The sequence below is a fragment of the Carettochelys insculpta genome, chromosome 2, assembly GCF_033958435.1.
Source record: "Carettochelys insculpta isolate YL-2023 chromosome 2, ASM3395843v1, whole genome shotgun sequence".
NCBI lineage: Eukaryota > Metazoa > Chordata > Testudines > Carettochelyidae > Carettochelys > Carettochelys insculpta.
The window spans coordinates 762,231-788,386 of record NC_134138.1 but is presented as its reverse complement, the minus strand read 5'-3'; the positions used below and the strand labels follow the sequence as shown (position 1 = coordinate 788,386).

Here is a 26,156-nt window from a genome sequence, read left to right as displayed (position 1 = left end):
GATAAAGATATAAAAGGAGCGATCAAGGAAGACAGTGCCATTGCGGAGCGATTAAATGATTTCTTTGCTTCAGTCTTCACGGCTGAAGATGTTACAGAGGTTCCTAAATCTGAGCCAGCCTTTTTAGGCGACAAATCTGAGGAACTCACTCAGATTGAAGTGACATTAGAGGAGGTTTTGGAATTAATTGATAAGCTGAATAGTAACAAGTCTCCAGGACCAGATGGCATTCACCCAAGGGTTCTGAAAGAACTCAAATGTGAAATTGCGGAGTTATTAACAGTGGTTTGTAACCTATCCTTTAAATCCACTTTGGTACCAAATGACTGGAAGACGGCCAATATAACACCAATATTTAAAAAAGGCTCTAGAGGAGATCCTGGCAATTATAGACCGATAAGTTTAACATCAGTACCAGGTAAATTAGTAGAAACACTAGTAAAGAGTAAAATTGCAAGGCACATAGAAGAGCACGAATTGTTGGGCAAAAGTCAGCATGGTTTCTGCAGAGGGAAGTCGTGTCTGTCTAATCTATTAGAATTCTTTGAAGGGGTTAATAAACATGCGGACAAGGGGCACCCAGTGGACATAATATACCTAGATTTCCAGAAAGCCTTTGACACGGTCCCACACCAAAGGCTTTTATGTAAATTAGGTGGTCATGGGATAGGAGGAAAGGTCCTTTCATGGATCGGAAATTGGTTAAAAGACAGAAAACAAAGGGTTGGAATAAATGGTAAATTTTCACAATGGAGGGGGGTAACTAGTGGTGTTCCCCAGGGCTCAGTCCTGGGACCGATCCTGTTCAACTTGTTCATCAATGATCTAGAAAATGAGGTAAGCAGTGAGGTGGCAAAGTTTGCAGATGACACCAAGTTGTTCAGGACAGTCAAAAGCAAAAGGGATTGTGAAGAACTACAAGGAGATCTCAGCAAACTGAGTGATTGGGCAGCAAAATGGCAAATGAAATTTAATGTGGGTAAGTGTAAGGTAATGCATGTTGGAAAAAATAACCCAAATTACACGTACTACATGATGGGGTCAAATTTATCTACGACAGATCAGGAAAGGGATCTTGGAGTTATAGTGGATAGTTCTCTGAAGACATCCACGCAGTGTGCAGCGGCAGTTAGTAAGGCAAATAGGATGTTAGGAATTATTAAAAAAGGGATCGATAATAAGACAAAAGATATCATACTTCCCCTATATAAAACTATGGTACGCCCACATCTCGAGTACTGCGTGCAGATGTGGTCTCCTCACCTCAAAAAAGATATATTGGCATTAGAAAAGGTTCAGAAAAGGGCGACTAAGATGATTAGGGGCTTGGAAAGGGTCCCATATGGGGAGAGGCTAGAGAGACTGGGACTTTTCAGTTTGGAAAAGAGGCGATTGAGGGGCGATATGATAGAGGTATATAAAATCATGAATGGTGTGGAGAAAGTGAATATAGAAAAATTATTTACCTTTTCCCATAATACAAGAACTAGGGGACACCAAATGAAATTGATGGGTAGTAGGTTCAAAACTAATAAAAGGAAATTTTTCTTCACACAGCGCACAGTCAACCTGTGGAACTCCTTGCCCGAGGAGGCTGTGAAGGCCAGGACTCTATTAGGGTTTAAAAAAGAGCTTGATAAATTTTTGCAGGTCAGGTCCATAAATGGCTATTAGCCAGGGATAAAGTATGGTGCCCTAGCCTTCATAACAAGGGCAGGAGATGGATGGCAGGAGATAAACCACTTGTCTTCTGTTCTCCTTCTCTGGGGCACCTGGCATTGGCCACCGTCGGCAGATGGGATGCTGGGCTTGATGGACCTTTGGTCTGACCCAGTATGGCCATTCTTATGTTCTTATGTTCTTATGTCTATAAGGTGCCACAGGACACTTTGTTGCTGTTACAGATCTAGACTAACGCGGTTACCCCTCCAATACTTAGGAAAGCTAGTGGTACACCAATCCATGGGTCCGAATTTAATGCATCCAAGGGTATTGAGGTAATTGGCGGATGTCATTGCAGAGCCTTTGGCCATTATCTTTGAAAACTGATGGAGTGAGTGACAGTAGCTCTGTGGAAACTTGCAGCTCCAGATAGCTAGAGGTCAGTAGACACTCAACTCGGAGTGGGCAAATCTACAGTGGGGGCTGCTGTGATCCAGGTAGCCAAGGCAATCAGTACCCTTCTGCTACTACAGACAGTCACTCTGGAAATGTGCAAGACAGTGGACGGTTTTACTGTGATGGGGTTCCCTAACCGCAGTGGGGCAATAGATGAAATGCAGATCCCTATTTTGACACCAGACCACCTTGCCATGGAGTACGTAAACTGTAAGGGGTTCTTCTTGATGGTGTTTCAGGCAGTGGTGGATCACAAGGCCCATTTCACCAACATCAGTGTGGGATGGTTGGGAATGGTGCATGGCAGACATGTCTTCAGGAACTTTGGTCTGTTCAGAAAGCTTCAGAATGGAACTTCCTTCCCAGACCAGAAGATCACTATTGAAGATGTGGAGATGCCAATAATGATTGTGGGAGATACAGTTTACCCCTTGCTTCCTTGGCTCATGAAGCTATACACAGATAGCCTGGACTTCTGTAAGGAGCAGTTCAACTACAGTCAGAGCAAGTGCAGAATGGTAGTAGAGTGTGCATTTGGCTGCTTAAAAGCCAGGTTCAGGAGCCTTCTGACTTGGTTAGCGCTCAGAGAAAGCAACATTCCCCTCACAGTGGCAGCCTGCTGTGTGCTTCATGATTTATGTGAGAACAAGGGGGAAAATGTCATGCTAGGTTGGAGGGCTCAGGCAAATCACCTGGCCAGGAATTATGAGCAGCCAGACACCAGGACAATAAGGAATGCACAGTGAGGGGCACTGCTAATCAGGGAGGCTTTGAAAAATAGCGTTATGAATAACCAGACAGTGACGTGACAGCCATGTCTGGTGCTATTAAGGCGATGCCCCCTTTATGATGTGTGCTGGCTGTTAAACCACCCCATCCCCTCTGTGCAACACAAGCAATAAAGATACTGTTTTTGAGAGCATAATTTTTTTTTTATTTAGTGGACAAAATGAAGCATTCAGTAAAAGAGTTCATGGCAGGGGTTCTGGAGATGGGAAAGCAAGAGCAAGAGGCGTTTTGCCATCACGGGTGGGGGAATGTCAGTCTTCTGTTCTGAGAAGAGTTGCTAGGATTGGAATGGAAGGCTGCCCTTGACTTCCCCTTCACGTTATGGGGTGCCGATGGAGGGAGGGTATGGAACACAGTGATGAGGGCATGTAGTTCATCATGGGCTGCAGTGGAACTCTGTGCTCCTGTACTAGGTACCTCAAAAACTCTGTTTGCTGCACCATCAGCATCATCATCTCCTCCTAGGTCTGGACTTCATGCTCTCTGAGCACTCTCCTGTCCTCCCAATCCATTCTTCTGTCCTCCCGTCCTCCCAGTCTACAACCCCCTCTCTTCCAGCATCGTTCTCTGTGCGTTTAACTATGCCCTGTCCACGCAACTTCTCTATGGTGAACTCTCCCAGGGCAGAAGGAATCAAGGCAGGCCTCGCAAGAGATAAAGACTGTGTGAAGACCAACATTGCTCATGCTGGTTTAACACCAAATCGGCTAGAGCAGCATGTAAAAGACCGAACAGGCTGGCGTGCTCTTATACGACACGCATATGACAACTCTGAAGAGCAGAGATGCGTACGCCTCATTGATGCTCTTGAAAGGAAGAAAGCAACAGCAGCAGCCACACCAACAGAGCCAGGACAATTCCCTTGCCCCACTGTGAACGCTTATGCCATTCAAAGCTTGGTCTCCTCAGCCACATGTGAGTCCACAGCCGATGAGCCTGTGCAAGCTCAAGATGTCATCGTCGGACATGACAGACTACCTAGTACTACTACTACTACTGCTACTGTCCATGCAAGCATCTTGCCTGTGCTCTGGGAACATATCTTCCCACGTTTGTTTTCTTCTTCAGATCTGTGCCAGTCTAGCAGCTGGAGAGGAGTTGGGAATGGTGGTCAAGAGCCCACTGTTGAGTGCATTGCAACAAGCATAGACGAAGGCCAGACGCTAGGGGGGTACACTTACTGTAGATGAGCTGAGTTTTACAACACAGAAAGTAATTTAATAAATGAGCCTTTGTGGCAAACAATGTGGATGTGTTATGTACAAGGGTAAGTTTTGGCTTTTAAGCATCCTTTGTGCGGCAAGTACTACACAGAGATCTTAAGGGACCTGCTTGACTCGGTATGCTTCTAGTGAGGGTAAGGCACATACTAGGGCATGATTTCGAGCCTGTGATTCCAAAAACAGTTTCTGCAGCTGTGCACACTTCAAGCTGGGGGTGGGGGAAGGGGCGCAGAGTCACGTCCACCACATGCTGCCCTTCCCCACTTTGCTGGGGCTTCGAGAGTTTCCCTTTTCCTAGGAGCCTGGGGAAGGGAAGGCGGGAGGCAGACATGATGGTGTGGTTTGTGCTCTTGGGGCTGTGTGGCTGTTGCAGTTGCCCTGTTCTTCCCTTCCTCCCTTGGGTTGGGACAGGGAAAGTTTCACTTCCCCCCAGGAGCCCAGGGAGAGGCATGCAGGAATGGCATTGTGGCTTGTGCTTTTCTCCTCAGGGCTGTGTGTGTGGCGCCCACAGCTGCCACGTGCTTCCCCCACAAATCTCCTCAGGCTGGAGCAGTGAAAGTTTCCCTTCCCCCAGGAGGCCGGGGAAGGGAAGGGAAGGGAAGGGAAGGGAGGGAGGTGGTCCAGGCATGGCGAAGCAGCTTGTGCTATCATAGCTCAATGCTCCTTCCCGCCTTTCTCTGGTTTGCAGTGCGAGGTACTAGCCTGCTTAGAATAGCACACATGGGTAAGGAACGGATGCTGATTGAATGATGGCGGAAGGCCGGTTGGTGTGCTGCCCAGTTTTGTGGTGCAGCGACACCAGATTGCTCACTGCTGGCTTGGCATGGAAAGGGGTCGTATCATGGAGGTCAGAATAAGGCAGGTCTCACCAGAAACCCAACAAGAAGGATTAAAGAGCACCTGTCTGAGAGCTTTATGACGATGTGCACGGAGGGTCGGTGCTCCTCTCCTAGACACATTAACAACTTGTTCTGGGGTCACGGGCTGTGTAGGTACAGTGCTCCCCACAGATCGCACACAATTGCCTTAACCCACTTGTATCATGATTAACAATGAGAACTCGCCAGCAGAACCCTCTTCACCATCGGGGTCCACCTGTGAAATGTCCTGGTTGGGTCCCCATGAGGCTCCCGTACAGCTGCTCGTAGAAGCAGCATATTTGCGGCAATGACTCAGAACACCCATTTGCTCCTTTGTTTTATGGTATGCCTGCCCCAGCTCCTTTGTTTTCTCCTGACATTCTTGGGCCATCCTTTTTCCACCATGCCTGGTGAGATATTGACATAAATGTCTGCATTTCTTTTGCTGCTTCATCATTTTGACAACACAGCTTCATCCTCCTACTTCCCCCCAACAATATAGTCCTGGATCTCCTGCAGGCTCCACACTGGAGCTTGTCTGTCACCATGGGAATTCATGGCCAGATGTGCTGCCGAAGTGTGCTGCCCGCTCTGATTGCCATGCTGGCCAAACAAAAAATGAAATTCAAATTTTCCCAGGCTGTTTCCTGCACACCTGGAGAGCAATGGGATGTGCTAACTGGAGTGGTCACATTGGGACAGTGTGGGACACCTCCAGGGTGCCAAGAACGTCGATTTCACAATGCTCCATCTGCCCTACCCTAAGGAGCCCTTACAGTTGGCAGAACAGACCCTGTGATGTGGACTGATTGCTTAGAGAATTAACCTAAGTCAGCTGAATTTGACCTAACATCCAAATTTAGGCCAGGCCTATGGTAGGCCTAAATGGGAGGCCTAAATGGGAGGCCTTGCTCACCAAGCCAGTGCCTCTTTCCCTTGGAGCCCAAAGAGCATTTTGATGTGAAATGAAGCAGCAGCAGTAACAGGAAGACCCTCCAGCTCCTTGCCTTGGCCCTATACCTGTGTCCCTCACTCCAGAGTCTTTGCTGTTCCCCCACAACTGTTGCTGAATCCTCCAACCCAGTAAGCTCTTCTCTCTGAAGTGAGGGAAACAGAGGGGGAAAGAAGCTGTGAGTTGGGGTGTGTTTGGATGCTCTTTGTGGGACTGAGGTGTGCGTGGGGGGGGGGCTTCTCTTTGGGTTGGTGCATAAGGGAGTCTCCCTGTGGCATTGATGTGTGTGTGTGTGTGTGTGTGTGTGTGTGTAGGGGTGTGCCATATGGCTTGGGGTGTATGTGTGTGGGTGTGCATGTGGGCCTCCTGTGGTGTTAGTGTGATTGTGGGGTCTGTGTCTGTGTGTACATGTGGGACAGGCAGTTCATGTGGGGTTGGTGTGTGGGGGTTCCCTGCATGGTAGGTGTGTGCGGGGGGGGAGTTCTGCAGGGTTGGCATGGAGGAGGTGTTCCCAGTGGGGTTTGTTTTGGGGAGGGTGTTCCCTGTGGTCTTGGTGTGTGGGGTTGTTCCCTATGGTGCGGGTGTGTGTCAGGAGATGTGGGGTGGAGGTGTTCCCTGTGGACTTGGTGTGAATGGATTCCCTGGTGATCAGTGTGTGTGGGGTCCCAATGGGGCTGTTGTGGGAGCTTGTTCCCTGCAGGGTCAGGGTGTGTGTGCGTGGCCGGGCGTGTGTTTCATGTGGACTTGGTGTGGGGGAGACATTTCCCTGTGGGGTTTGTGTGGGGGCATTTGTTCTCTATGGGCATGGTGTCTGAGATGGGTTCCCTGTGGGACTGGGGCGTGTGGGAGCTGTTCCCTGTGGGATTGGTGTGTGAGAGGGAGTTCTCTGGCTGGTCACTGTGTGTATGGGTGAGGATTGGATGGGGTCAGTGTGAATGCGGGTTCCCTGCGAGGTTTTAGTGGTGGATAGTTCCCTGTGGGTCAGGTGTTGGGATTTCAGGTAGGTTTGGTAGGTGGGGTTTCTATGGGCTGGGTTTTGGGGGGTTGTCTTTGGTGTCAGTGTGTGGGAGTGCTCGGGGAGCCACCAGCCACGCTGGGCCTGAGCAGGGCCTTCCGGACCACATTGTGCCCCACCCTAGTCCCTCCGGCCTGGAGCACATGGTGCAGTGCTCCTACCTCTTCAGACAGCCCTGAGAGCCATGTGTAGTGCTGTGACTGCACTGCACTGGTGGTTGAAAGTGGTGTCCCAGTAGTGGCCAAGACTCCAGGCCCTGGGGGTTTTGCACCCCTGTTGGTGGGCCTGGGGAGGGTACCCTATGACTTTGGGGGGCAGGGATGTCGGTGGGGGTTGGGGACTGCCTTGTAGGCCAGTGTCCCACCTCCACTCCTCTCCCCATCGCCCCCCAGGTGAATGGAGTGGCCCTGCACTGTGCAGAGCACCATGTGGCAGTGGAGGCCCTGCGTGGCTCAGGCAGCTCGGTCTCCATGACCGTGCTTCGGGAGCGGATGGTGGAGCCTGAGAACGCCATCACAGTTACACCGCTGCTCCCGGAAGACGACTACAGTCCACGAGAGCCACGAGGTGGTCTGCGATTTCCAGAGCGGCCAGAGGGGGCACCGCCCACCCAGAGATTCTCCACCTGCCTTATGCGCAATGAGAAGGGACTGGGCTTCAGCATTGCCGGTGGCAAGGGCTCCACACCCTACCGGGCGGGTGACATGGTGAGCAAGCAGGGGGCCTTGTGGAAAGCAAGCCTGATGTCTGTGCAGGGTGGAGCCTCTGGGGAGGGGAGCTCTGCCACACCTGATACCTGGGTGCAGGGCAGGTGGGTGTGGTGGGATTGGAGCTCTGCCTCTGTCTGTGTGAAAGGCAGCAGGACATGGGGCAGGCCAGGCATGCAGTCCAGTGTCTCTGTGCAGGGCAGGAGGGCACGGGGCAGGGTGCACTCATTCCAGTGTCTGTGTGCAGGGCAGGAGGGCAGGGGGCAGGGTGCACTCATTCCAGTGTCTGTGTGCAGGGCAGGAGGGCACGGGGCAGGGTGCACTCATTCCAGTGTCTGTGTGCAGGGCAGGAGGGCAGGGGGCAGGGTGCACTCATTCCAGTGTCTGTGTGCAGGGCAGGAGGGCACGGGGCAGGGTGCACTCATTCCAGTGTCTGTGTGCAGGGCAGGAGGGCACGGGGCAGGGTGCACTCATTCCAGTGTCTCTGTGCAGGGCAGGAGGGCACGGGGCAGCGTGCACTCATTCCAGTGTCTGTGTGCAGGGCAGGAGGGCACGGGGCAGGGTGCACTCATTCCAGTGTCTGTGTGCAGGGCAGGAGGGCACGGGGCAGGGTGCACTCATTCCAGTGTCTGTGTGCAGGGCAGGAGGGCATGGGGCAGGGTGCACTCATTCCAGTGTCTGTGTGCAGGGCAGGAGGGCAGGGGGCAGGGTGCACTCATTCCAGTGTCTGTGTGCAGGGCAGGAGGGCAGGGGGCAGGGTGCACTCATTCCAGTGTCTCTGTGCAGGGCAGGAGGGCACGGGGCAGGGTGCACTCATTCCAGTGTCTGTGTGCAGGGCAGGAGGGCACGGGGCAGGGTGCACTCATTCCAGTGTCTCTGTGCAGGGCAGGAGGGCACGGGGCAGGGTGCACTCATTCCAGTGTCTGTGTGCAGGGCAGGAGGGCACGGGGCAGGGTGCACTCATTCCAGTGTCTGTGTGCAGGGCAGGAGGGCATGGGGCAGGGTGCACTCATTCCAGTGTCTGTGTGCAGGGCAGGAGGGCATGGGGCAGGGTGCACTCATTCCAGTGTCTCTGTGCAGGGCAGGAGGGCACGGGGCAGGGTGCACTCATTCCAGTGTCTCTGTGCAGGGCAGGAGGGCATGGGGCAGGGTGCACTCATTCCAGTGTCTGTGTGCAGGGCAGGAGGGCATGGGCCAGGGTGCACTCATTCCAGTGTCTGTGTGCAGGGCAGGAGGGCACGGGGCAGGGTGCACTCATTCCAGTGTCTGTGTGCAGGGCAGGAGGGCACGGGGCAGGGTGCACTCATTCCAGTGTCTGTGTGCAGGGCAGGAGGGCACGGGGCAGGGTGCACTCATTCCAGTGTCTGTGTGCAGGGCAGGAGGGCACGGGGCAGGGTGCACTCATTCCAGTGTCTGTGTGCAGGGCAGCAGGACATGGGGCAGGGTGCACTCATTCCAGTGTCTCTGTGCAGGGCAGGAGGGCACGGGGCAGGGTGCACTCATTCCAGTGTCTCTGTGCAGGGCAGGAGGGCACGGGGCAGGGTGCACTCATTCCAGTGTCTGTGTGCAGGGCAGGAGGGCATGGGGCAGGGTGCACTCATTCCAGTGTCTGTGCTGGGCATAAGGGTTCAGGAGAGGGGAGCGCAGCCCAAGGAGTGTCTGCAGGCCCTGGGACAGGTGACCTCTCCCTGCACTCCTGTGCAGTGTTGTTAGCTCTGTGCCAGGCAGAGGAGCTGTGGTGGACAGGGGCAGGGGTGGGGCTGGCAGTGGTTGCCAGTAACATTCAGTCCTGGCTGTCTCTCTCCTCTCGGCTTGCGTATTCTGAGCTCCTCGCTGAGTCAGGCTTTCCTGGAGCCAGAGGCTCCACACAGGGTTTGGGGACTGAGGAGTACAAGGGTGAGGTGTGCAGGGGTGAGGGCCAGAAAGGGGAGGAGAGAGAGAGGCAAGGGCCTTGAGACCAGGTGGGGTGTGGGGGGACTGTTGAAGGTTTGGGATTCTGCCAGCTGCTGGGAAGGGCTCTGGACGTGAAGGTGCCCAGTGGTGGAGTCAGGGCTGCTCTGACTCCCATGGCTCTATTTCAGGGAATCTTTATCTCACGGATTGCAGAGGGTGGTGCAGCTCATCGGGACAGGACACTGCAAGTTGGAGACCGGGTCATCTCGGTGAGTTCATGGGGCCCTGGGGCAGCTGTGGGAGGAAGGTGTGGCTCAGGTGAGTTTCCCTGGGAGCCTGTCTTTCTGTTTCTGTTCATAGGAGTTAGGAAAGTAGATGCCGCTGTCCCTCCTCAACACCTTCTCTGGGAGTCTGTCTCCTTGTCGCTTGATCTCTGCATCTTTCCCTACTCCTAGGGCCCTAGGGAGAGCAGCAACCCCTGCTCATGCTGTCCCAGCCTGTCACCTGCTTTGTCTGGCCCTTGGCATGGCTGGTGCCCAGCCTTCTACAGTGAATGATTGAACCATAATACCTGGGTGTGTCCCTCCAGCAGCACTGGTTGCACTGGGGAGTTGCAGCCCCCTGACACTTCACTGGGGAAGCGTGGTCTGCTCCCCACTGGGCTCTGTGAGGCAGCACTGTTTGGGGTTGAGTAAGTTTTTCCCTTTGGGTCCTGTGGTGCTGCTCAGGGGACCAGTGACTCCTGCCAGTGTTAGTGGCAGTTCCCTGTAGAAAGCCATGTGGTCAGTCTAGGCTGTAGATGAAGAGGGAGGGTCATCAAGCCAAGTGTGAGTCAGAGGGGGATTTGGTACAAGCCTTTTTCCTGGACTTTGTTTGAAGCTTTGACCCCCAATTCCTGCTGCTGCTTGTGCCAGTGACATGAATCTCATCTCTGCCTCTAACCTTAAGTGTCTCTGCTAATCTGTGCCACTTGTGCTCCTTCTACTCCCTGTCCCAAGCTCGCATGCTGCCTCCGCGTGAATGAAAGCTCCTGCATCCTGGTGCTGGTGGTGGGTTTCTAGTCCGGCCGCTGTGGTAAGAACATGATTTACCACAGAGCTGGTGTGGGTAAGCACTGATACAGCCTTGTCAGTGCTGGCTTCTGTCTGCTCTATCCCTGGGCCTGGGGGCTGCGCTGTTTTTCCTTTCTCATGAAAGCCCTTTGTAGCACTGGGCCTGGCACCCTTTTTTCTCCTGTGAAGCCCAAAGTCTCTCCTCCTCCTTCTCCTAGGCCTTCCAAAATGGAACAAGACCCTTGTGGGGCATCTGCATGCTGTGGTGTGAGGGTTGTGCAGCTGCAGCCTTGAGACATCCAGGGCCAGGTCCAACGGGGTCCGAAGGACTCTCAAGCTGTTTGTCAGAGTGCAGTCTGTGCCTGCATGGGGTAGGAAGCTAAGGTCATTTCAGCACTCCTCAGTGTCAGCAGTTTGTGAAGCTGCATCCTCAGACCATGCTTGTCATGGCCAGGGATTGCAGAGGGAATGGTATGTGGTTTTAATGCACACATAGGCTTCGCAGTCATCAGTCATCTCAGTTTTCTCTGAGGAGTTTGAGAGCCACTGGTCTTGGTGACATGATGAGTGTGGTGTCAGAGCTTGAATAGAAAAAGCAGCCTCCTTTTCCTCCACTGGCGCATTCCTGCTCACATGAGCTTATTGCCCATGCTTAAGTATGCACACTAACAAGAAACCAGGGTGCTAAGCATCAGATTCTTGCACTGAGGGCCATGGGGATGAGTGCAGTATCAGTCTGTAGATAGAGATCCTTTCCTTTTCCACCCTGACTGCTACTTTCCTGATCTGGGCACTGCATAGAGCTCTACATTTTAGCAATGGTTTTTGCAAGCCCCCTTGGCCTCTCCAGTAGCTGTTCATCTCCTGACAAGAGCTACCAATAGGCCTTTTACTCTCATGCAGTGCAGGACGGCTGAGCTGCTACTAGGATGTCATCTCTCCAAGGGAGCATCAGGTGGTTCTGTGGGCTAGGCTTTGATCCCCATCTGCTAAGTGTCTTTAGACCCAAGGTGCTATGCAGCTCTATTAGTTTGTTTCTTACAAAGATTCCGGCTGGGCCACAGCTGCCTGTCCTTACTTGGGCAGGTTTTCAGTAGGTGGCAGTCCTTTGCATGTGCAAGTGTGAGATTGTGACCATTTCTTCCTTGAGGGACCCCATGGGTGCTCCACCTAGGTACATCAGCTCCTCTGCACCCACATGTCGAAGATCTTTGTGTAGCAGTGTCCCTCAGGCGCCTACCCATGTGCACAAGAGCCTGTCCAAGCAACTGGACATGCAGGGGCAGGCTGTCACCTCAGTTCTTCTCTGATCGCCGCCCGCTACAATCCCAGATCTCCCTCACCCACCTCAGACCTTACAAAAAAAAAAAAGAGAAAAGAACAAAATCATTTTGAACAATCAACTGTACATTAGTTAAGAAGAAAAGAATAGACTATGGGGGAAGTCGTTGACATGGTTTTCCCCCATGTAGCTTCAGCTGCTGTGCCGGCTCCATTACAAATGTCTGCCAGCCTCATTAATCACTCATGCCCGGTTTCCCAGGCTTTAAAAATTGTGCAACTTGTGGCCTCTCCATCCCAATATCAGACGGCCACTCACTGTGCGTACGGTGCTTGGGTCAGCACGATAAAACTGAGAGTGGCTCACACTACAAAAAGCTCTCCAAACGGTCCCGCAGAACAAGAAGGCGACAGCTCTGGGTCTTGCTAATGAAGCAGGCTCTCACACCCAGAGGCCAGATGAACTTCTCCCCTGCACACAGCCCTCAGGGGGCTGTAAACTCACAGAGGACTTTGACCCGGAAAAGTTCTACACAAAAGGGAAAATCCCCAGGAGGCAGGAAAAGGTCTCATGCCTCGTCGGGGTCTGTTTCCCCGAGTGTGCTCAGGACCACCTCCAAACACTGCACTCCCGCTCTCCCCACATCTAAGGGGCCAGCCTCGGTGTCCTTGCCGAAAAGGTGATGGAAGGAGAGGGATCACCCCTTCTCAGCCAAGTGGTGAGGCTTTTTGATAATGCCACCATCATGGCTAAGCAGAAAAGACCAGTAATTGACAAGAGCACACAGGCTTCTGCTTTTTCTGCTTAAGCACTGGCGAGGGAAATGCTGACAAACTGGCACTGGGGAAGCATGCTAAAAAGATCACACTACCCACACTGACTTCTTTCCCCCCAGGTACCAACGGTGCAGGGGGTTCTGGTGTCAAGGCCCCCCCCCCCATTCTTGCCATACACAACAACTGAGGGGTTATTTGTTGCTTCAGCTCCAGGCAAATTCCTGCTGAGCAAGAGCTCTCTGCCTAATCTGAGGTGGTCATCTCCACACACCCCAACCACAAATTTAACAGGGTCTTCAGATTCAGGGGAGGATGTGCTACCTCAGAAATTACCAAAGCAGCACCCTAAGCTTGTACAAATGCAAAATTGGCAGCATCAATGGGCTCCCCTGCATTGCCACCTATTTGTCCTTCTTGGGACCCGTGGGTGGCACTTCAACATCAGCCTCTCCCACACCCATTCCCTGTGCCTAGGGACAGACCACAATCTATCAGTATACAGCGTTCCATCAAGTTGGACTTCTCCTACATGGAAGACTATGGCTCTCAGTTTAAGGGGAAAGATCGATCGCATCTCTTTTCTTCACCGTCCTTGATATCCTCAGTAGTTCAGCCTTCCACCTCAACCTACAGCTCCAGACCCTTTCAGGACCTTTTTAAAAGGGTCTCAGATAGACTTGAGAGATCCCTAAACACAAACTGACTTTCTTCCTATGTCCACACAGAGCAGACTGGCAATACCTATCAATGAAGCGCTGTTGGATCTAGCTATGATCCTCTGGAACACTCTGCCCTCTGTCACACTGATGTCAAAGTGGTTGGAGAGCAAGCACGATGTAGACTCAAAAAGCTCAGAATTTCTCTTTTTGCATCCACCCTCAAACACTTCAATAGTGGATGCTGTAAACCAAAGGGGTAAACAGCATAATGCCAGAGTCAACCACAGCGATTGACTGGAAAAGGCAGGATACAATGGGAAAGAAGTTGTACTCTTCGGCCAGCCTTCAGTTTTGCATTGCCAGTTACGTGGCGCTGCTAGCAAAATACACGCGTCACATATTCCACCAGCTTCACACCTTTATTGACTTCATTCCAAACAATAAAACAGATCACTACAAAGTCCTCTTGGAGGAAGAGTCCCTAACTGCAAAAACAGCATTATAGTCCGCCCTAGATGCAGCAGACTGCAGCCAGATCTTTAGCATCTGCAGTAGTCTTGAGGCGAGTGTGCTGGCTTCAACTTTCTGGGCTCCCTAAGGAGGTCCAAGCCACGGTTGAGGATCTTCCTTTTGAAAAGTCTCGTCTCTTCACAGAAACCACCAATGAGATGCTGCACTCTTTCAAAGATTTAGGAATCACCTTGCGTACACTGGGTATCCAAACAGCCACTGCAAAGCGTAACCGTAACAGACAATACCGTTACAAATGTAAACCACCTTCATTTAATAATAGACAATGTAACAATAGACAATGTCAAAAGCAGCCTAGAAAGAGACAGGCATCAAGCCAGCCTCTGACCCAGCAGGCTTTGGCCCGCCAGTCATTTTGCAGTTTTAGTCAGGAGTCAGGTGGCCCCTTTAAATCACAGGCCTTAGATAGAGCGGCACAGCATCTTTGGCTCAAGGCTAGCAGCATTCTACTCTGCTTGGTGAGCCATCATGACCGATCGCTGGGTCTTGGAAATTGTACAAACCAGTAATGTGATTCCATTAATCTCCAAACGCCAACCCCATTCCCCATGCTTTTTCAGGGACCCCTCTGACAAGACTGTGTTACTGCAAGAAGCACAACACCTTCTAAGGCCAGGAGCCATAGAAGAGGTACCTAACGAGCACACGGGAAGGGGATTCTACTCCTGATATTTCCTGACACAGAAGAAAAAGGTGGTGGGGAGGTGGGGGTTGGAAAGTTGGAGAGCCATACTTGACCTCAGGAACCTGAACTGGTATGTGCTTTGTCAAAGATTCAAGATGGTGACCCTAGACACAAGCATCTCTGCTCTACGAAAGGGGGATTGGCTGTCCACTCTCGACTTCCAGGATGCATACTTCCATAAGCTATCCACCCATTGCACAGGAGTTATCTCAGATTCATCATAGCAAATCAACACAGTCAGTACAGAGTACTTCCCTTTGGGCTATGTGGGAAACGAAGGGTCTTTTCAAAGATCCTGGCAGTAGTCTCCGCACATTTAAGAACAAATGGAGTGATCATCTTCCCCTACCAAAAGCCTGCCTGATAAGGGGCCAATCCTCGACTCAAAACAAACAAGCAACAACACTCACCAGAAATCTTTTCTGCTATCTTGGTCTGTGCACAAACCTTCCAGAGTTCATCCTCACACTAACTCCCAGATTTTTGTTCATAGGGGCACTCTTGGACTGTCAGATCGCTACAGCCTCTCTTCCTCCACACAAGCTGCAGACAATTCAGGATCTCATAAACAAGCTGCAACTCTCTCCTCCTACCATTGCTGCTAGGCCACATCGTCCACACGCATGCCTCTGTATGAGATCTGTGCAGGCCTGGCTGAGAGTGGTGTTCAGGCCCTGCATGCATCCGCTGAACAAAACGTTGAGTGTCCCAGCTAAGTTCAGGAGCTCCCTCACCTGGTGGATGCAACCCCACAGTGTACGCATAGGGGTGCCATTCCAGAGTACCTCTCCAACTATCTTGATTACAATGGACATCTCCCTACTGGGCTGGGGTGCTCATCTCAAAGACCAAGTAGTCCAGGGCACAGGGTCACTGGAATAGCAACTTGAACACATCAGTCTACTAGAACCGAGGGCAATCCACTATACATGCATGAATTTTTCCACGCAGATCACCAACAACACAGTCTACATACTGGTGGATAACACAACAATAATGTACTACATAAATAAACAGGGTGGAAAGCAGAGCAACGTTGGGAGTGGTGTAACCCTCCAACAAATAAACATTGTGGTGGCCTATATGCCAGGCCAGAACAACATCCTTGTGGACAACCTCAGTGACAGTTTCCCTCTAGACCACAATTGGGAAATCAACAGGTCCTCTATCCACCACGTCTTTCAAAAATAGGGTCTCCTGACTGTAGACCGTTTTGCCACAGCTCCCAACACACTCTGTCCCCAGTTTTGTTCCAGACATGGATTAGACCACAACTCACTCAGGGACATGTTCAACATCACATGGAATACACCTTGAACATCTCCATTCCCCCCGATCCCTCTCATCCAGAGTTGTGGCCAAAATAAAGCAGGATGCGGTTGAGTCACACTTGTAGCACCCAGACAGCCCAGACAGACATGGGTCTCTGAACTCTTACAACTATCCAGACATTGCCTACATCATCTTCCTCCCGTACAGCTGCTCCTAACCCAGCAGAACGGGTCCATCTGTCACCCAGCCGTCGATTGCCTTCACCTCCATGTGTGGTTCCCAGTTGGCTATCAGAATTAGAGCTCTGTTGTCCATCCAAGGTCTGCTTGGTTCTCGGAAATAACAGGAGACCTGCAACAAGAGAAACTCATTTACAAAATGGCAGTGTTTTCACAGCCTGATGTTGCTCTCAATCATGCGACCCTAGGCATTCCATGTATCTTACCTACCTATTCCACCTCCAACAAACATAGCACTAAGTACTGTTAGAGTCCACCTAGCCGCTATATCGGCTTTCCATCTGCTGGTGCAAGACTGCTTAGTCTTCACCCATCCTTCCATCCTGAAGGGCCTATGTAACAATCAAGGAACTCACACCAGCCTGGGATCTCAACTTAGTTCTCAGAGCCCTAATGGGGAAACCGTTTGAGCCCTTGGTCACTTTCTCTTTAATGGATCTCTCCATGAAAGTAGCCTTGCTTGTGGCAATAACCTCAGCACAGAGGGTAGGAGAGATCACTGCACTCATGTCTGACCCACCATGCACAATTTTTTATAAAGATAAGGTGGTTCTATGAACCCACCCAAAATTCCTTCCTAAGGTGCTTACCTCATTCCATTGCAATGAACCAGGGTACTTACTCATCGTCTGTCTAAAATCGCACATGAGCGACAGGGATAGACTCATGGACACCCTTGATGTTCGCAGGGTGTTGGCCTTTTACTTACAGAGAACCCAGTCCTTTTGGAAAATGACACAACAATTCATTCCCTCTGCGGAGAGGTCCCACAGCATGCCCTTCTTTAAACACAGGATCTCCAGACGGATCTCCAGCTGCATAAGAGTTGCCTATAGAAACACACACATGGAACCCCCAGTAGGCATCTGGGCACGTTCCACATGTGTGATGGCCGCTTCCATGGCCTACCTGCAAGGCATATCCACTGAGGACATTTGCAGAGTGGCCACGTGGGCCTTGGCTCACACATTCACATGACATTATGCCACACAATCATATTCTCATTCTCAGACTACATTCGGCCAGTCTGTGCTGTTACAGCTGATACACGTCATCTAAAGGACCCCCCCTCCCAACAACAACACTGCTCTGTAGTCACCTAGGTGAAGCACCCACAGTGACCGTCAAAGAAGAAGGAAAGGTTACTCACCCTGTGCAGTAACTGGAGTTGTTTGAAATGGTCATCCCCGTGAGTGCTCCACCATCCACCCTTCTCCCCTTTGCCTCAGATTTCTACCTCAACATCCAGATCAGAGAAGAGCAGAGGTGACAGCCCACCCACACATGCACAGTAGCTGTGTCAGGCTCTCGTGCGTGAGCCCTGTGCGCAGGCAGACAGGTGCGGGACACCGCTGCACAAAGCTCTCCGTGGGCACAATGGAGCTGACGCATGTATGGAGCACCCATGGGGACGAACATATTGAGGAACTCCAGTTACTGCATGGGGTGAGTGACCTCTCCTTCCAGGGTCTGAAATGGGCAGGTGGGCTTGCAGCAGGCAGGAGACAGGCAAACTGGAAACAAGCAGATGCCAATGTGCTACACTGTGAGAAAGATAAAACGCCTGATGCCTGTGGTGTCAGCTGGAGATGTCAGTTCATAGGCCTTAGCTCCCGCCAGTCCTACAGGGCTTATATTTTGCTGAGAAAAGAAATACAGCGCAGTTGTCTACTCTCATTCTTGTCCTTAAAATCCCCTCTTCACCTTTCTTCTGGTGGAAGCGCCCTGCTACCCTCCACAGAGGGGCTCTGAGTATGTAGATCGAGGGACCCTAAAGTTTTTTCCAAACTTAACACCCCAAAAACATGCCTGTGGTTGGCTACTAACTCGCCGGTCCTCACCCCTGTTCTGACCAGTCCTTTTCCTTCGTTGTGAATAATGTCCCTCACCACTGGCTCTGTGTGTGTTAGATGGTAACTGGAACCCTTGCAAAGTTGGAGGGAACAGAGCAGAGGAGCTGGAATGAAGAGGAGAGGGCATATAGGAGTGGGAACGGAGGGCACTGACACCAAGTGGTGGTGTGGTTGGTACAGGACTGGAGAAAAAGGGAAGGGAGCTGGGATAGGAGGGAGGTGCAGCAATGGCGACACAGGGCATAGAGATGTGTATAGCGGAAGGAAGGAAGAAGGTGCAGTATTGAGGATGGAGGGCAGGGAGCCTAGGTGGGCAGGAGACCAGACTGGATGTAGTACATGGCCTGGAGCAGAGAGGGGTCCCTGGGATTTGGGGTTGGAGGCACAGGGCAGTCTGTTGGCAGCGAGGGGACTGGGGATGAAAGACATAGTAGTGAGCTAAGTGGAAGTGAGAGATCAATAGCAGCTCTGTGTTTACCCAGAGGTGGAGATTTGGCTCTGATATATGGGAGACAAAGCGTGGAGCTCACGCTTCCTTGTGGCAGAGGACCATGTAGCAAGTTGCGTGCACAGAAGGCAGCTGATAGCTCTTGCTTTCCCTGGACAATGGGTAACCTCGCGTGCTCTGACCGTCTCTGCTCTGTTTGGCCATGGCAGGGCTGGGCTGCAGTTAGAGGAATACTACTGCTCTGTGGGCAGGCACAACGCGCTCAGCTTCAGCCTAGGTCCAGGATGAAGGACAATGCTCAGCTGGCCAAGAAAGCTATTGCTGCTGTCACGGGTGTGTCTGGTGCAGCTGGTGGGCCTTAGTCCCTGGTGGCAGGGAGTTAGTGTCAGGGTCTGTTCTCCACCCTGCTGTCTCTGGAGCCTCTTGCTTTGTATGTGTTTGGGGTGGACTTTTGGTCTGTCCCTTTGTTACTCAGTGTGATTGGGAGGACACTGCTGGACTGCTTACTTCCAGGGCAGAGGGTGAGTCCCACCCAGCCATGCCAGGTTCAGAAAAGGGCGACTAAGATGATTAAGGGCTTGGAAAGGGTCCCATATGGGGAGAGGCTAGAGAGACTGGGACTTTTCAGTTTGGAAAAAAGGCGATTGAGGGGCGATATGATAGAGGTATATAAAATCATGAATGGTGTGGAGAAAGTGAATATAGAAAAATTATTTACCTTTTCCCATAATACAAGAACTAGGGGACACCAAATGAAATTGATGGGTAGTAGGTTCAAAACTAATAAAAGGAAATTTTTCTTCACACAGCGCACAGTCAACCTGTGGAACTCCTTGCCCGAGGAGGCTGTGAAGGCCAGGACTCTATTAGGGTTTAAAAAAGAGCTTGATAAATTTTTGCAGGTCAGGTCCATAAATGGCTATTAGCCAGGGATAAAGTATGGTGCCCTAGCCTTCATAACAAGGGCAGGAGATGGATGGCAGGAGATAAATCATTTGTCTTCTGTTCTCCTTCTCTGGGGCACCTGGCATTGGCCACCGTCGGCAGATGGGATGCTGGGCTTGATGGACCTTTGGTCTGACCCAGTATGGCCATTCTTATGTTCTTATGTTCCCATTGTTCCTTTTGATTGGGCTGGAAGACAGCTCTGGGGAGGAGGTGGTGGAATAAGTGATGGAGGGTGCAGCCAGGGATGCCAGGAGATGTCTCACCTCAGTCTTCTTTGGTGTGAAATCCTGTGTTTGAGGTGGGGTGCAATGTTTGCTTTCTGGAATGGGTTGTGCCAGATCTGGTGAGGATGAGGCTGATGCTGGGTTTGACTTTAGGCAGATTGTCACCAGAATCCACATGTCCCACTCAGACCTGCTGGGAGATGCTGCTGGCCCAGTCTATGCATGTCTGGCTCTGTCTGGGAGCAGCTTTCTGGCAGGACAAGTGGGTTCCTCAGAGCTATGGTGCCCATAGGAACAACTGAATGGTTTATTGCTTGACCAATAATTTTCCTTCTGAACGTGGCAGTCTCCTGCCAGACAGCCTCTCTCAAGCCTCTTCCCACACTGGGATGTTCCTGGACTTCATTCCTGTAGCATGGCCCCTTGGGCCTGGTGTTTTGTGATCTTTCGGGAAGACTGGGATGTGAGACTCTGTGCAGAAAGAGACATGGTTTCCTGAGTATTTGTTAAACGGGTAGAGTTGCAAGGATGGCCTTGCTCACTTGTGTGATGGGACTACAGGAAGCTGGGTCTTTGTTCTCAGCTTATATGCTCTCTTGATACTTTGCTGTGGCACTGGCTGCTACTCTGTGCTCTGCAATGTCAGGTGATGAGAGAGAGTATTGGTGGGCGGTTGAAGGGCCAAGTGGGATATTGGCAGCTACTCACGGCTCAGCAGTCTAGGGAAGGGCAGTGGTGCTTTGATTCAGAACAGTGAAGGGCAGGGTGTTGGGCCAACTGCTGGTGGTCTGGGGTCCCATCCGAAGGTCAGCAACATACCGGGCAGGGCAGGGTATACTGGGTTGATGTGCTGACACTGGGTTTGCGGGTCGTTCTAGATCAATGGGGTAGACATGACAGAAGCCAGGCATGATCAGGCAGTAGCGCTGCTTACTGCATCCTCCCCAACCATCGCGCTGCTAGTAGAGAGAGAGGGTGCAGAGCAGCTCAGCGAGGGAGAGTCACCAGTGGCACAGCGAGTGCGCCCGCACTCCCCACCACCACCTTCCAACCCGGGGGAGAGCCCGCCTGAGGAGACGTCTCTGCTGCAAAGGAACCATCTGCCCAAAGGCCTGGAGGACCAGTACCCCATTGAGGTGAGGGTGGATTTTGGGGTTTGGTGGGCCTGGTATGCTGTTAATTGGACCGTTTCGGGATTCCATGCTGTCTCTTAAAGGCTCCGGCCACTATGTAGTTGGGAAGTGGCCAGGTCTCCCCTGTGTTGCAGGACCCTCCTTCATGTTCATTCCCAAGCAGGATGTCTGGCTGTAGACGGGAGTGTTCTAGGCACAGTCCCTGCATGGTAGTCCTTGCTGTCTCACAGAATCAAAGGGCGGGAAGGGACCTCAGAAGGTCATTGAGTCCAGCCCCCTGCCCCAAGCAGGATCAACCCTCACTAAATCATCCCAGCCATGACTATGTCAAGCTGGAACTTAAAAACCCCCAGCAATGGACATTCCACCAACCCTCCAGGCAACGCATTCCAGTGCTTCACCTCCCTCCTGGTGAAATACTTCTTCCTATTATCCATCCCTCACCTCTCCCTCTGTAACTTCAGACCATCCCTCCTTGTTCTGCCGTCTGTCACCACCAAGAACAGCTTCTTTCCATCCCCTTTAGAGCCCCTTTCAGGAAGTTGAAGGCTGCTATTAAATCACCCCTCTTGGTGACTGTGATATTTGTTTCCTGCAGGAGATCTGTCTGATCAAAGCTGGGGGGCCCCTGGGGCTCAGCATTGTTGGAGGCAGCGACCACTCAAGTCATCCTTTTGGGATTCATGAACCAGGTGTCTTTATTTCAAAGGTAAGGACCCATTTGGGCAGCCCAGTCTGCCATGTCTCAGGGAGTGAGGCCGTTAGAGACAGAGACTCTTACAACATGGGTTCTAAAACTTCACTGCACTTTAACCCCTTTCTGACAGGAAAAGTAATTGCACAACACCAGGACAGGGAATGAATCCTACACCCTTTCAAGTCGTGCCACCTGAGGGCTTCAGCCTCAGGCAGAGGCCCTGTGACCTGAACCACAGTGCCCAGGACTGAACACCTCAGGTTTCAGTTCTGACCGCACAAAGTGGGTTTCATGTTTTAGACCCAGGGCCCAAGTCTAACACCAGCTCTGGTCATGCAGTTAAACTGGGGTCATACCCCAGGTTAGGGTCTCAGGCCATAGACTGAGAGCCACTGCTCCAGCACATAGATACTGGGAGATTGAAATGCCGCAAGGAAGCACTGGGAGAGACCAGAGAATGAAATCATCACTTTTTCAGGCACGAAGGTTTATCTACAGAAACTTGGGACCCCCCAAGCTGTTTCTCTGTGAAGGTGTCTCAAGAGGCTTGGATCAGTGGGACAAGAGGAGGAGAGTGTGGGGAGGGTGTCTCTGGGGTGTATGACAGTGCAGGGGCAGTAGGAGGAGTGTGTGGGGAGGGTGTTTCTGGGGTGTGTGACAGCGCAGGGGCAGTGGGAGCAGTGTGTGGGGAGAGTGTCTCTGGGGTGTGTGACAGCGCAGGGGCAGTGGGAGGAGTGTGTGAGGAGGGTGTCTCTGGGGTGTATGACAGCGCAGGGGCAGTGGGAGGAGTGTGTGGGGAGGGTGTCTCTGGGGTGTGTGACAGCGCAGGGGCAGTGGGAGGAGTGTGTGGGAGGGTGTCTCTGGGGTGTATGACAGCGCAGGGGCAGTGGGAGGAGTGTGTGGGGAGGGTGTCTCTGGGGTGTGTGACAGCGCAGGGGCAGTGGGAGGAGTGTGTGGGAGGGTGTCTCTGGGGTGTATGACAGCGCAGGGGCAGTGGGAGGAGTGTGTGGGGAGGGTGTCTCTGGGGTGTATGACAGCGCAGGGGCAGTGGGAGGAGTGTGTGGGGAGGGTGTCTCTGGGGTGTATGACAGTGCAGGGGCAGTGGGAGGAGTGTGTGGGGAGGGTGTCTCTGGGGTGTATGACAGCGCAGGGGCAGTGGGAGGAGTGTGTGGGGAAGGTGTCTCGGGTGTATGACAGCGCAGGGGCAGTGGGAGGAGTGTGTGGGGAGGGTGTCTCTGGGGTGTGTGACAGCGCAGGGGCAGTGGGAGGAGTGTGTGGGAGGGTGTCTCTGGGGTGTATGACAGCGCAGGGGCAGTGGGAGGAGTGTGTGGGGAGGGTGTCTCTGGGGTGTGTGACAGCGCAGGGGCAGTGGGAGGAGTGTGTGGGAGGGTGTCTCTGGGGTGTATGACAGCGCAGGGGCAGTGGGAGGAGTGTGTGGGGAGGGTGTCTCTGGGGTGTATGACAGCGCAGGGGCAGTGGGAGGAGTGTGTGGGGAGGGTGTCTCTGGGGTGTATGACAGTGCAGGGGCAGTGGGAGGAGTGTGTGGGGAGGGTGTCTCTGGGGTGTATGACAGCGCAGGGGCAGTGGGAGGAGTGTGTGGGGAAGGTGTCTCGGGTGTATGACAGCGCAGGGGCAGTGGGAGGAGTGTGTGGGGAGGGTGTCTCTGGGGTGTGTGACAGCGCAGGGGCAGTGGGAGGAGTGTGTGGGGAGGGTGTTTCTGGGATATATGACAGCGCAGGGGCAGTGGGAGGAGTGTGTGGGGAGGGTGTCTCTGAGGTATATGGCAATGCAGGGACAGTGGGAGGAGTGTGTGGGGAGGGTGTCTCTGGGGTGTATGACAGCGCAGGGGCAGTGGGAGCAGTGTGTGGGGAGGGTGTTTCTGGGGTGTGTGACAGCGCAGGGACAGTGGGAGGAGAGTGTGGGGAGGGTGTCTCTGGGGTGTGTGACAGCGCAGGGGCAGTGGGAGGAGTGTGTGGGGAGGGTGTTTCTGGGATATATGACAGCGCAGGGGCAGTGGGAGGAGTGTGTGGGGAGGGTGTCTCTGAGGTATATGGCAATGCAGGGACAGTGGGAGGAGAGTGTGGGTACGTGTCCCTGGGGTGTATGACAGCGCAGGGGCAGTGGGAGGAGTGTGTGGGGAAGGTGTCTCTGGGGTGTATGACAGCGCAGGGGCAGTGGGAGCAGTGTGTGGGGAGGGTGTTTCTGGGGTGTGTGACAGCGCAGGGACAGTGGGAGGAGAGTGTGGGGAGGGTGTCTCTGGGGTGTGTGACAGCGCAGGGGCAGTGGGAGGAGTGTGGGGGGAGGGTGTTTCTGGGATATATGACAGCGCAGGGGCAGTGGGAGGAGTGTGTGGGGAGGGTGTCTCTGAGGTATATGGCAATGCAGGGACAGTGGGAGGAGTGTGTGGGGAGGGTGTCTCTGGGGTGTATGACAGCGCAGGGGCAGTGGGAGGAGTGTGTGGGGAGGGTGTCTCTGGGGTGTATGACAGCGCAGGGGCAGTGGGAGGAGTGTGGGGAGGGTGTCTCTGGGGTGTGTGACAGCGCAGTGGCATTGGGAGGAGTGTCTGGGGAGGGTGTTTCTGGGGTGTGTGACAGCGCAGGGACAGTGGGAGGAGTGTGTGGGGAGAGTGTTTCTGGGATATATGACAGCGCAGGGGCAGTGGAATGAGTGTGTGCGGAGGGTGTCTCTGAGGTATATGGCAATGCAGGGACAGTGGGAGGAGTGTGTGGGGAGGGTGTCTCTGGGGTGTATGACAGCGCGGGGCGGTAGGAGGAGTGTGTGGGGAGGTTGTCTCTGGGGTGTGTGACAGCGCAGGTGCAGTGAGAGGAGTGTGTGGGGAGGGTGTCTCTGGGGTGTGTGACAGCGCAGGTGCAGTGAGAGGAGTGTGTGGGGAGGGTGTCTCTGGGGTGTGTGACAGCGCAGGGGCAGTGGGAGGAGTGTGTGGGGAGGGTGTCTCTGGGGTATATGACAGCTCAGGGGCAGTAGGAGGAGTGTGTGGGGAGGGTGTCTCTGGGTTGTATGACAGCGCAGGGGCAGTGGGAGGAGTGTGTGGGGAGGGTGTCTCTGGGGTGTATGACAGTGCAGGGGCAGTGGGAGGAGTGTGTGGGGAGGGTGTCTCTGGGGTGTGTGACAGCGCAGGGGCAGTGGGTGGAGTGTGTTCGGAAGGTGTCTTTGGGGTGTGTGACAGCGCAGGGGCAGTAGGAGGAGTGTGTTCGGAAGGTGTCTCTGGGGTATATGACAGCTCAGGGGCAGTGGGAGGAGTGTGTGGGGAGGGTGTCTCTGGGACGTAGAACAGCACAGGGGCAGTGGGAGGAGTGTGTGGGGAGGGTGTCTCTGGGGTGTGTGACAGCGCAGGGGCAGTGGGTGGAGTGTGTTCGGAAGGTGTCTTTGGGGTGTGCGACAGCACAGGGGCAGTGGGAGGAGTGTGTGGGGAGGGTGTCTCTGGGACGTAGAACAGCACAGGGGCAGTAGGAGGAGTGTATGGGGAGGGTGTCTCTGGGGTGTGTGACAGCGCAGGGGCAGTGGGAGGAGTGTGTGGGGAGGGTGTCTCTAGGGTATATGACAGCTCAGGGGCAGTAGGAGGAGTGTGTGGGGAGGGTGTCTCTAGGGTATATGACAGCTCAGGGGCAGTAGGAGGAGTGTGTGGGGAGGGTGTCTCTGGGACGTAGAACAGCACAGGGGCAGTGGGAGGAGTGTGTGGGGAGGGTGTCTCTGGGGTGTGTGACAGCGCAGGGGCAGTGGGTGGAGTGTGTTGGGAAGGTGTCTTTGGGGTGTGTGACAGTTCACTGGCACAGGGAGGAGTGTGTGGGGAAGGTTTTTCTGGGGTGTATAACAGCGCAGGGGCAGTAGGAGGAGTGTGTGGGGAGGTTGTGTCTGGGCTGCATGATAGCAGAGGGGCAGTGGGAGGAGTGTGTTGGGAGGGTGTTTCTGGCGTTTGTGGCAGTGCAGGGGCAGTGGGAGGAGTGTGTGGGGAAGGTGTTTCTGGGGTCTATGGCAGCTCAGGTGCAGTGGGAGGAGTGTGTGGGGAGGCTGTTTCTGACGTTTGTGGCAGTGCAGGGGCAGTGGGAGGAGTGTGTGGGGAAGGTGTTTCTGGGGTCTATGGCTGCTCAGGGGTAGTGGGAGGAGTGTGTGGGGAGGGTTTCTCTGGCGTATTTGGCTGCCTATGGTGGCAGTGGAGGAATCCCTTGTCTTTGCTGTTGAAGTTCATGCTCCCTTCTGGCTGGAGCCTGCTCAGGAGGTTAGGAGCTGCGTATTTGGTTTCATCCTTGTCCTTTTCCAGTCCTAATACCTGTTTGTCTCTGCAGGTTATTCCCCATGGGCTGGCATCCCGCAGTGGCCTGCGAGTAGGAGACAGGATCCTGGAGGTCAATGCTGTTGACTTGCGCCATGCTACCCACCAGGAGGCTGTGAATGCCCTCCTGTCCAATACACAGGAACTAAGCATGATGGTGAGACGAGATCCTCCACCACCTGGCATGCAGGTATGTTCTCAGAGGAGGGAGGAGACCAAGAGGGAGCAGTAGCCAAGGGTTTGGCACAGTCTTGCAACTGTACCGACCAAAGAATATGTAGGAAAAGTCGCAGGCACAGCTCTGGGAGCTCCCCTTAGCAACTGCAGTAAGTGGAGTTGGGGAACCAAAGCAGGAGCTGACCTTCCTTCCATTCGTGTCTTTACTTGTGTTACATGACTCTGCTCCTTAGGGGAGATCTGTTAAGTTGGGCTACTGCTCTTGCTCCCCAGGTGGCTCTGTCATCCGGTATGCAGTCGCTACTCTATTTGAGCTCTGATGGAAGGTTGGC

General features: G+C 53.2%; 1 protein-coding gene across 27 annotated transcripts in view; it reads left to right on the top strand.

The window, feature by feature from the left end:
* Positions 1-26,156, top strand: part of SCRIB (scribble planar cell polarity protein) — a 341,713-nt gene that overhangs the window by 141,273 nt on the left and 174,284 nt on the right. For 22 of the 27 annotated variants that reach the window (XM_074986390.1, XM_074986386.1, XM_074986388.1 and 19 more), the window contains 5 exons: positions 7,350-7,664; positions 9,746-9,826; positions 20,405-20,662; positions 21,258-21,368; positions 25,661-25,837. In XM_074986390.1, coding sequence (XP_074842491.1) covers positions 7,350-7,664; positions 9,746-9,826; positions 20,405-20,662; positions 21,258-21,368; positions 25,661-25,837 — 942 coding nt within the window. The other 5 variants (XM_074986391.1, XM_074986394.1, XR_012644304.1 and 2 more) reach the window with 4 other exon arrangements.